This window comes from Tasmannia lanceolata, unplaced genomic scaffold, assembly GCF_043159265.1.
Source record: "Tasmannia lanceolata isolate RefF3 unplaced genomic scaffold, GAP_Taslan_0.1 ptg000011l, whole genome shotgun sequence".
NCBI lineage: Eukaryota > Viridiplantae > Streptophyta > Magnoliopsida > Canellales > Winteraceae > Tasmannia > Tasmannia lanceolata.
In genome coordinates, this window is record NW_027518688.1 from 2,514,291 (window position 1) to 2,526,422 (window position 12,132).

Consider the following 12,132-nt stretch of genomic DNA (forward strand, 5'->3'; position numbering starts at 1 on the left):
TATCATTTTTTTTATTTTGCTGAGCTTAAAATGTCGGGTTAAACTCGGGTCGGGTCGGGTTCGTGTTGGGAAAATAGGTTCCTTGGGTCTGGTCGGGTTGACCCTCATTCGGGTTGGTACTCGGGTTGGGTCAGGTTGGGAAAAAGGATTCTCAGGTAGGGTTGGCCTCAACCCAACCCGACGCAACCCGAGTTGCACCCCTAAGCGCAGATGAAGAAACGAGATGCTTGCTTACAATCATAATCAACTAAAAAAGTCACTTGGCCCTGTTCTTTTAAGATTATGGCAACAGATTGTGAGTGCTAAATTGATTATTGGACTCAAATTTAAACATAATTTTGAGTCCAATAATCGGTTTGGCACTCACAGTAGGTTTTCATAATCTTAAACTAACAGGGTTTACCTTCTTGCTGCCAAATCCAACCACACAGGCAACAGACAAACATCATCATCATAATAAGCAGTTTAGCTTCTTAATAAAGCAACCTCCATACAACCAAATATTCAGTAACTTGCATATGAGAACAGGCGAATTTAAGATAAAGTAACGACATACATACATCACACTTCTTTGTACAAGAATCATGTTTATTTAAGATTTAACAAGGCAATAATTACTGTGAGGATTGAATGGCAGCCACAGTAGAGACCATAGAGTCCACCCCGCAGACATTGCGACCTTTGCAGATCTTGTAGTATCCTTTCTCTCCCCAGCTTTCTCCCCAAGAATTCTTTATGATCCAGTATGGCTTCTCCTTGAGTCGGATGGGTGCGTAAGCTGCGGCACCGTAACCCACCAACAACACACCATGATCCAATCGTCTCATGCAAATATATGGGCATGATACTCCGCCAATGTAGGTTTGCATGAAAACCGCATTAATACCAACTGGAAGTAACAAGTAACGACAAACATGACCATCACTTCCATAATCAAGCCATAACCATGGTTTTAAATTTTGACCGAAATCCAAAATTTTGGTCCAAAATTTCGGATTTCAGTCAAGACCAAAACCAAAATAAAAAATTCCAAATTTCGGCTGAAATTTCATTAAGAATGCTTCTTTTTAAAAAAATTTCCAAGATTTCGGCCGAAATTTTGTTAAAAAAAAAACGAAATTAAAAGGAGTCCTAAACCGAAACCGAAACTGAGATTTAAAACCATGGCCACAACCGAGTATCCAAATAAAAGGAGTAACCGTGGCAATCAATGCACTGCCTCAAAATCTAGTTACCTACCTGCAAGTGGGCCATTTTTCACAAGATTTGCGGCAATTTGATCTTCATCAATGGAGACAACACTGAAGTTTGAGACAGATGCAGCAATCTTACTCTTGTCAAATTTGCATGTACCACGGTCAGTTCCTGTATAAGGGTAATCTTCCTCTCGCTCTATTCCACCAGATTTGAGTGCATACTCAAAGGCACTAGTCATGAGTCCACCATTGCATCCCGCATCGCAAGAACTTGGTTCTGAGGGATCACACTAGAAACATTCAAGAATGGCTTCAGTATTAACATACAAGGAAAAAAAATGCAGCTTTTCAAAAATAAAACAGCATCCTGCTTCGGTTTTTTTCAGTTCTCTATTAAATGAAACCGCTACTTTTCAAAAAAAAAAATACATGTAGAGGATAAAATGCGTCTAATGTTTATGAGGGTAAATACACAGTTAACGCATGAATATAGCTGATTCATGTCTGAAGGAAAACCAAATAATGTTCATGTTAGACAATTTCATTACTTGTCAATTGTTCCAAAAGCGAAAAAATCATAATTCACCATGTCTGAAGCGTGGACAAACATAAAAGAATCCATCACTTCAAATCACAGAAAACAACTCATTTATTTATAATCAACAAATAGACAGGGTTTCACTTCATACTCTTGAACCTATGATTTATGCACCGGAATGCTTGGTGCTTGGTCACAGATATGAACAGGATTATCTACCAAAAGCAATCAGATATTAAAATCAAGAACCACTAACTGATAAAAGACTGTTGAGAGCTCCACAGGTTCTTTGTATCAAACCTGGTATGAATATAAGATATTTGAAATACAAGGTGACAACCCAAGAGGGGGATGAATTGGCTACTTAAAAATTTGGAGCTTAATTAATTGGATTACTAACATCAATTTACAAATTAAGCCATAAAAAGTTAACCCTTGATTAATCAATAAAGATATTAAGAGCTAGGGTTTGGATGCTACTTTAAGCATGCATTCACTAACCCTTGTTCGATTAAAACATAGACACAAGTTGGGTTAGAAATTACTAATCACCATAATGTGCAAATGAGAAGGAGAAGAAGAAAGCATCCACAAGGCACAAGTTTTATAGTGGTTTGGTCACAACTTAACCTACTCCACTCTTCCAAGTTTTCCTCCCTGGGATTCTTCACTAACCAATAAGATTCTTCAAAGGGCAAATCTCAAAGCCTTAAACCAACTCCTTCAAAGAGATCACACCCTTTTTCTGCAAGAAGCTTTTCTGAGGACACCTTCCTCGTACAATTGATTTACCTTTCTTTCCGGGCCAAATCAGAGACCCTCAACTATAGAATGAAGAAATAAATGAAAGAACTCTTAATGCCTCTTGATAGGCTGATTATAACTTTCAAAGCTCACAAACTCTCCAAGGAATATATACAAATTTAAAGCCTATGAAGATCCTCTCGATAGAATGTAAAAATACAAGTTCAAAGAGGTTTAACCTTTCATATAAAAGTTTAGGTTCAAGAAGATGAGATTTGATCTTGCAAAAGGTTATGTAGAAAGGTTTAGATATTGTATATATAGCCCACAAGGAAATAGGACCGTTTGGGGGTAAAACTGTAATTTACAGGGTTGAAAAAGTCAACCTGCGAAAGCCTCAACGGATCTATTTTCCAGTCGCGGCGGTCGACCGAGGTACGGCGGTTGCCCGCCCTTATTGGGCTCTTCTTTTGAAATTCAAAATTCATACCGGAGCGATTGACTGGCCCAATGGCGGTCGCCAGACGAGGGCTTACTATTTAAATTAAATTTTCGCTCAAAACACTATCGCGGTCGACCGGCCCAATAGATTCAAGATAGCCTGGATTTTCAGGTTCCATCCCGCGGTCGCCCGGCCTAATCCGGTCGACCGGCCCTGAGTGAAATTCCATTTTAACTTTAAAATCCAACGGCTTTTGGGCTATGGTCTATGGACTTTAGTCCAAGGTTTTCAAACACATTTTTGGATGTGTTGATGTTTTTCAAAGATGTAAAATGTTAAGTATAAAAACTATTTTGAAAACCTTTTGAAAGTGTATTTTATATAAAATCAAGAGGACTCCAAATATATTCTAAAAATAAGAACCTTGAGTCTTCTTGGAATGTCTTGGCTCCTTTGCACTTTCTTGGACTTCTTCGGCGTGCTAAAATATTCCGAATAGACATGGCCAAGCAAATAATTGACTCGGTGTCTAATGGCATGCCCTATAAAATGTTGGTTGAAATTTAACATATCTCTCTTGGTCACTAAACACAAAAACAAATGGTTTGTTACCAGCTCATACCATAAAGCTAGTAAAGAACAAAAAAAAGGCATGAAAGACAATGGTATGTTTGATGTGAGAAAGAAAGGACAAAAGGCAGAAAAAAGAAGGGAAAAAGAAAAAAAATTGGAAATAAAAAACACTATATGACAATTGACAAAGAAGGAAAGGAGATGCAGATGCATGATGAAGAAAAAAGCAAAGAAAAAGAACAAGACACAGAGAAAAGAAAGCACAATTACACTTCAATCCCAATACAAGCATGGGACAGGGCATCCCCCAATGTACAGTGAGTATAGAACCTGAAAACCAAAGAAAGTGCCGAATCAGTACCAAATCACCCATTTATAGGAGGTGATTTTTTATCAAACAGAGCCCCTTTCTTGAGAGGTGACAGCAGTGAGATAGTTCTTTTCAACTAGTTATCCCACCACAAAAACCGCAGGCTGTATTTCTGCCTGCGCATCCACCCCGGTGCTGCAATTTAGCTTTAAAGATCTGTGTGTCGTCCCTGTATGTATCATCTTGGGCTAATTTGTCCGCGTCACAATATTCCTTATTTTATAAATGATGCTCGCTATCTGCTGTGGACTGATTGGCTTATTAGTCGCCCAAGTTATAACATTATACGAGTCTCCTTCGATGGTCGAAGGTCCCGACACCGCGTACCATCTCAAGCCCCATAGTCAGTCTCCACCTCATTGTATTCACAAACTCCAACTGGAGTAGGAGAGAATTGTATGCCACTTGAGTTCCGAAAGAGTCCACCAATGCCCGCTCTTTCCAATTTCCCTATGCACTTCCGTCAAAGTTGAATTTAGTCCATTGACGAGGTGAAACCCAACTTGACATCACTTTGGTTTTTTGCCTTTCTTCCACTACTATCACCGTCCGATTCTGTAGTATTTTTCCAATACTGTAGAACGGCGCATGGTGCAAACCCGGAGGCTCGCGAATAACTACCAGGACTTTAGGAGCTCAATGGGACCAAATCTTAATATCCATACAACCATCCATAACACATAAACAAGTGAAGAAACATTTAATGGCAAATTTTCAGCACAAATAAAGCATGGACTGAACTGTAGACAATGAACCATCAATGGAAAATACTTCTACTTCAAGCAGTTACCGAACATATCAAATAAATAACTCGAGATGGGATTTAAAGGCTCAAATAAAAGACTTTATTCAATGATTCATTGCTATCCACAACAAGAAATAAGATCTAGGGCCCCTAAGATTACTAAAAGCTGGTAAAAGCTTAAAAGAGGCTAGGGTAATCTACTAGTAAGGTTTCTAAGGGTTTCAAAGTAGCAAAAGACAAAGAAAAGGGTTGAAAATATGGAAAAATCTCACCGATAAACGCAGAAGTCCCTTCACTTTAAATCTTGCTAGCAAAGCGGCCAAGAGAATGGGGAAGAAGCCCGTTGCAGCGTTGCAAAACTCCGGACAGCAGTACTCCCACAAATAAATTTCGAAATAGGGTTGAAGAAAGAAAATAAGAGAAGGAAATCAAGAAGAGAGGAAGATAACGAGATAAGTCAAGAAAGTGTGAAGTAGAGGGAGCAATAGAAATAGAGAGATCCAGAAGAAAGAGAAACAGAGAGTGCAAGAGGGAATTAGGGGTGACAAAAGAGAGACGAGAGAGTTAGAAGAGAGAGGGTGCGAGAAAGAGAGTAAGAACAGAGAGATGGGGCGAGAGAAGAGAGATATGAGAGAAGGAGAGAGAAATCAGAGAGAGGGATGAGAGACTGATGGAGAAAGAGGGAGAAGAACAAGGGGAGGAAGAGGGAGAACTCACCTTGTAGATGGGAGGAAGGGGGGAGATAGTGACGCCCTAAGGCGTGTTGGAGAAGGGAGGCCGTCAGGTCCTCTTTTCTTCTTTTTTTCTTCACAATATTTCAAAACTAGGTTTTCTCCCCTGTTGCTATCTCTTTATATTGCTTTGTTCGTGGGCCCCTTTGCTAGCTCACTTAAATGAAAGTGAAAAGAGTGTCATACCCCTACTAAAAAAGAAGAATTAGTAGCATAAGGGCATAATAGGAAAAACTAGCTAAACAAAAGGGTTAAAAAGGCAAAAGTGGTGTGTGCAAGGGTGGGCCCTAGATGATGTGGACATCCCGCACATCTAGGATAATCCAATAGTGTCAAAAAAGTCCAAATAAACCAAAATAAATAAGTGCAAACATAATAAAATGGTGATCCAACGGTCGGATCACATCAGCGCAGCTTTGCCGCTCCTACTCTAACGGATAAGGCCGGCCTTGATGTCTAAAACAATCTTGCCCCAGCTGCGCTTTTTAACCTTGTATATTTGGTTTTCCTTTCATTCCTTAAGTACCATACGATGGCAAATGGAACCACCCACCACAAAGGCCGGCCCACCTCTCAAAAAGGACCCCCACCTCACTCCAAGATGACATTCTTTATGGAGATTTTTGTTGGACCCATGACAATCAATAAACTTTTTTTGACGGGTCAATCAATAAACTTTGATGATGCTCATCCATACATGGTATGAGAAAGGGTGGTGCAGCAATAAGTGCTCCAAGGATTCTTCATTGTGCTTGAAATAGAATACTCCAACTAGCTAACTGGATTTTCCTTCTCTTTAAACAGTCCTAACTATTTATTCTTTATTTTTTTACCACCATCAAAGAGAGGGCTACTACATGGGGAGGAGCCTGCAATTTCCAGGCTCTTGCACATTGATTTTCCTCCTTGTTCATGGAGACCATATTGTAAAAGAAAGATCGGACGGTGAAGATGCCGGGAAGATCGGACGGTGAAGATGCCGGAAGAACTCAGCGTCCACACCTTTCGATCCGATAAACAAGAAGAGTTGTAGTGTGAGTACAGACGCGAAAGAAGGACAGACGGGCTTTCTATTTCATTTTCCCTAACATCACGCCTAAGTCTAAGGGGCCACGCAATAATCTCATCACCCCTCCATATATAGTCACTCACTCCTGCCTCCTTATTGGCCGCTAACAGGTATAGGCTCGAAAATGTAATACATAATTGGAGCTCTCTTAATCAAAGATCTACCGTAAACCTTACCCTATCTCCCCTACTCACTTTAAATCTAAGTGTTCATACGAGGGTTTGGACTCGCAAATAGAACTTCATGCACCCGACCCTTTTCCTAGGGGTGGGTGTTTGCTCTCCGAATCTCCCCAACCCCACTTATATTTGTCACCGTTGACTTGATGCCATAAGGCATTTCTCCTCTCCAAATCTCCACAGCCATTTTCCGACTACCGCCTTGTTCCACTGTTTTATTTTTTCGACTCCCAGGCCATCATCTCTCTTCAATCTACTTAACTTCTCAAAATTTACCAAATGCTTGAGACTTTTCTTCCCCTCGCTTCCTTCCCAAAGGAAGTCCTTTTGCAACGTCTCTATTTTCTCCGCTAATTTTGCCGGGATCTTGTGAAGTTACAAGTACTACTCTGGCATACCATTCAAAAAAAAAAAAAAACTACTCTGGCATGTTAGATAGTGTCGCCTTAATCAATGTACTTCTCCCTCCAAAACATAGATATTTCCACGACACTTGCTTTCGTTACATCCTTTCTACAATTGGATCCCATAGAGTGGCTTTGGGTATGCCATATCACAAGAAAATACCAAGATAGGTAATTTGGAGCTATTCTACTTTACACTCCATGTCCGCATAGCCCAGCACCTCTTGTAGTGCCAAGTCAATTCCTGCCATTGAGCTTTTCGAACAATTAATCTTTTAGCCAGACACCATCTCAAACAATTTCAATATCCTTTTTATAATTCTCACATGCTTCTCCTCCTTTTCCATGAAAATAAGTGTAGTCTGCAAACTGTAGTTGGTAAACCGGTAGCACATTACTACTAGGTGATAGCCCTTTTAGAAGCCCCAAATAGATGATAGACCTTTTAAACCATTGAATATTATGGACAGAAAACAAATAGCGTAGAAATACACTGCAGAAATGGCCTATATTGATCAATATTCATGTGCACTTGAGAATTCTAGTCTATATGCCAATGCTTATATGATGAAACGCTAAAAAGGAATTGCACCATAAATCTCTATCTGAGGAAAATACTAACACCCCAGTCATCTCATTAAACATGTATGATGAATCCGTGAGTGGTTAACTCAGTGACTGATCACAAGCATCATTGCCCACAATAATTTTCGAGCAACATATAATACAGATTCTCGAGAGAAAGTGGGCCTCACTTAGATCTCGAGACCAGTTGGGGCCATTTCTCATCACCATCCATTGTTGATCAAAAAGTTATAAGATTCACCAAGAGTGGACTTTCTCTATGAATATTCCACACAAGACCATTCCCCCCAGAATAAAGATCCAGTTCAAAGATATTTCCTCTTTCCTACAAAGAAACTCAGCCAAGGAAATGAGAGTTCTTTGTAACAAAGTTGTCAACCACCTTTAGAAAAACAGTAAAGATAGCTGGCTTCACTCTAATCAAAAGAATAAAAATTGCAATGACAACATATTCTACTATCTGTCAAAGAGGAGTATTATTTATAACCACATCCTTGCTCATTTGCTATGTTGAATCAGTACCGGTAAGAGTGTTAAAATCCAACACCAGCATTGAGTATTGGACTGGAACACCTAAAAAATAAAGAATAGTGGATTCACCAAAATATTTTAAATAATGCTCAAAGTTAATTTTTTTACATAATAATATGGTAATAATATGTAATATAATGAAAATTTTGAATAAATTTAGTAAATATAATATTTTACTTTCATATAAAAATTTAGGACGTGTAAAACTCAAAAAACGTAGTACAGGTAAAATTGTGATAGTAGTATTTCGAAAAAAAAACACAGATAAAAGAGATCTATAAATGTTGCAGCGAATGCTAAAGTACACGGGTATTTCACCAATTAAGAAGAATCCATGTAACATGGCCCATTTGCTAAGGGATAAAGCTTTCCCATCATCGATATAACTATCAGCTTCCAAAAGTATGTCCATAGAGATACCTAAATTGATTACTTTTTCTTTATCAATGCCTAAAATGATTATTACGTTGACAAATATAAATCGGGATTTGCTAGCATCCATCGCAGAAGGCATTTTGCAGATGGGCTGTTGCATGCATGGTTTTAAATTAAGACCGAAATCCGAAATTTCGGGTTTCAGTCATGACTGACACCGAAATGTCACATACCCGAGACGGTATTTTATTTCGTCGAAAAATACGGAATTTCGGTCGAAATTTCGTTTCTTCCGAAATTCTGAAATTTCACCCAAAAACCTGTTTTTTTTTTTACTTAATTTAATAGTTTAACAAAATTTCCGAAATTTTCAAAATTTCGGAATAAAATAATGTTTTTATCGTTTCGCTTGATTTCGGTGGGGTCCAAAACCAGTACCGAAACCGAAATTTAAAACCCTGGTTGCATGTGAGAGAAGCCACCTCGTGAATGAAGACAAAATCGGCTGAAAAGTGAACCTGAATCTGGGTGGCTGCTCTCACATCCAACAGCCCATCGGAGAAATGCCTTCTGCGATGGATGCTACCAAATCCCATATAAATCAAATCCCACTTTGCCTTATGTGAAAACAACCAGAGAGTAGACTTTGTTGTGATGAATTACTAGTTCCCATAAACCACATATGGACCTTATAGGAAATACAACGCACAATACTTGCAGACACATGTGACATGTAATAACCTCCAAAAAGCTACAAAGACAAGCCAACGTTAAGGGAGGAATATGATCACTTTGGTCATGTATGATGATCAACATGGACAAACCAAAGCTCATGAAAAATGTTTTTCAGTTGCATTTTTAAACTCCATAGGCATTCCTAAACTGGAACCTACCTTGACAGTTATATACACATCCTTCAACCCACAAGCAGGATCAGCAGTCTTTCTGCTCCATTCAGTTCTAGGATCTTGTAATCGACCATCATTGGATGAAGATAGGCAACCAAAGGATCCAAAATTGGGTCTAAGTCATGGGAATCAACATATCCCCCACACGAGGACGACTGAGATTTCTTCTGGGCAATAAAAATATTTAGGGCTAGGTCAATCAAGTCCTAAATCTCCCAATCATAATTCCAATCAAATTAAGTAGTTCAAAAGGTTAATGTTTCTTGGAGTCGCATAGCCAGAATGAATATTATGCTTCATCAGTTCACAATTAAAACTACAAATAAGAAATATAAATCTGAGTTTTTATATAGTGAACTCAGGTACATATAAGTCTATTATAAAAAGTAGTGGGACCCAGATTATTGGGTAACCTAAACCATTCAAAAGTAGGGGCCTGATATATGTAAGCCGTGTGACCCGTGTTCAAAAAATCTTTCCCATAAGATAATCCTAAGCCTCCGATCTGTGGAGGTTTATATAACTGGCAGCCCATTTTAAGACTACACATCTGGAGGCTTCTATAGCATGCTGTCCATTTTAAACCTCCTTTTTTATTTGCCTGCACCAATCCTCGAAACCTCAACCTATAAGGTTTAACAAACATTCCAAGCCGTTGCGGCAAAGAAGAGAATTGGTTCAATTTTAAACCTCCATCTCACATAATAACCAATCTTTGTTGAAACCATGGCTACCGTGCTGCAGTTTGATCCATCGATGCTTCTTCAGTGTTGACTCCTGAAGTTACAGAGTTTCAAAGAGGTCCGAAAACTTCTTTTTCCAGTAAGGATGTTTGATACAAATGGGTAGAAAAAAAAAAGAAGCCTTAACCACCAGCTTCTTAAATGGAAAACAGACAACTCCCAATAATACTTACATAACTGCACGATTCTCCCGAATCAGAAGCACCCGGTACAACAAGGGTTCAGAAAACTATCTTACAACCTGTCCAACGCAGTATATTCATAGAGAATAGGAGCATGTAGTGTAATCATCAACATAGCAATGCTTATATAGGTAAACAGAATAGAACAGAAATCTTGATAACTAAAATTATATGAAGAATGGAGAATTCTCCCCAAACAAGAATAGAGAATAGGTTCTTCCAAACAAATGCTATTTGGTGATCAAAGTCAGTAAGTCTAAACGTCATCATTTCTGAAAAACAAACATTTGGATCCTCATCCATGCCAAATTACTCAAGCAATGCTCTATCTTTGCTATACCTCTGGAAGAATATAATTGTCTATAAAGTACAAAGAATAAAATCACCCACTAATTAAGTATTTATATACCGCTCTAGAATATGATGTAAGATAGGACTTAGCAAAATTCCAAAATCCCTAAACCAATCCATCCAGAAACCAGCACAGGGCAAAGAAGCTATCATGTACAATATATACTTTCAGAAGTAAACATAAAGGGCAAAATCAATTGATCGCCTAACCAACCATTCACAGTCTCAACTCAAAACAATAACAAAATGAAAAAACCTTAAAAGAAGAACAAAAAAACAAAGTAAGCTAATTAGCAAACAAAAGACCCTACTTTTATGAAAGGCTGTTGCCCGACTAAGATGAAGAAAGAACAGAGAATCAGAGGAACACGGAATGAAGAGGGGTAAGAGAAACCTCATGGTCGCAATCTACAAACTGTTGCTCGCTAAGGCTGACAAGCTTTCCAGTTGACAGAAAATTAGCTCCTTCCAAAGCGCCAGTTGCACTGAAAGACCAGCAAGAACCGCAAGAACCCTAAAAAAAAAAATTAGGATTGAACAACCTTTTTTTGGGGGGAGTGATGTCCCCCCCACCCATCTTGATAGCTAAAATACATAGATTAAATTAACTGAACCTGGTTCTTTATAGGGGTGACCGCGCCGTGGTCCCTCCAATCGAATTTAGAGGGGAGATCATTGGTTGGGAGAATTGGGGCTTTGTGGGCATCAGAAAAGGGGTGAGGGGTGCGGAGGCCAAGGTAATTGTGACGGAACTCATCTGGGGTCAGATCGGAGAACTGGGTCACACCATGAGAGGCTCTGGGATCGAGTTTTTGGTGCCTCTTTGCCGTGCGGAGATTCGCCTTAAAGACAGAGAATCGGTGGGCATGCTCTTCTGGGTTCGCATAGCTCTTCCCAAACTTCTTGACAAAGCTTGTGAAGTGGGCTTCCGCGTTCAAAAGCAGATGATCTTCATCGTCGAAATCCTCGTCTCCCACCACCTGACGGATCAAAGGATCATCTCTGTTTTCTTCTTTTTCTCCCTTCCACACAGCAGCTGCAGAAGAAATAGAAACCAGAGAAAGCACAAGAAGAAGAATTACAAACAAACGAGACTCCATTGTTCTCTCTCTGGTAATGAGGAGAGAAAAAAAAAAGGGTCAGAGAGAGGCAAGAAGATTATTTTTTTCCTTTGGCCACTCAGCTATCATCTAGCAGTCGGTCGTCGGTATATAAGCCTTTCGTGGGTTGAACATGGATGGACTCTACCCATTAGGAGCCCGCCACGTGTTTTATAGTTAATCTTTTTTCAAAGAAAACATTCTATAATCAGGCAAGTTGCACTATCAAACAAAAACGGACGCTCTTGATGATGGAGGAATTACAAGGAGAGATTGGTGGAAAAAAAACTCCCTGGAAGTATCCCGGTAAAATAAAAATCCCATATTTGGTTGACCGGACTATGGTGGGAAAAAAACTTTGTTTGG

The 12,132-nt window shown here is 39.2% G+C and overlaps 1 protein-coding gene across 1 annotated transcript; it reads right to left on the reverse strand.

Moving 5' to 3' along the window:
* Positions 1 to 448: 448 nt before the first annotated feature.
* Positions 449 to 11,863, reverse strand: LOC143886370 (cysteine protease RD19A-like). Its single transcript, XM_077390310.1, has 4 exons — positions 11,281 to 11,863; positions 11,061 to 11,180; positions 1,240 to 1,486; positions 449 to 889 (listed from the first exon to the last, which is right to left on the reverse strand). The coding sequence occupies exons 1-4, from the start codon at positions 11,764 to 11,766 to the stop codon at positions 615 to 617; spliced, it is 1,128 nt and encodes a 375-aa protein (XP_077246425.1). The 5' UTR covers positions 11,767 to 11,863; the 3' UTR covers positions 449 to 614.
* Positions 11,864 to 12,132: the final 269 nt, after the last annotated feature.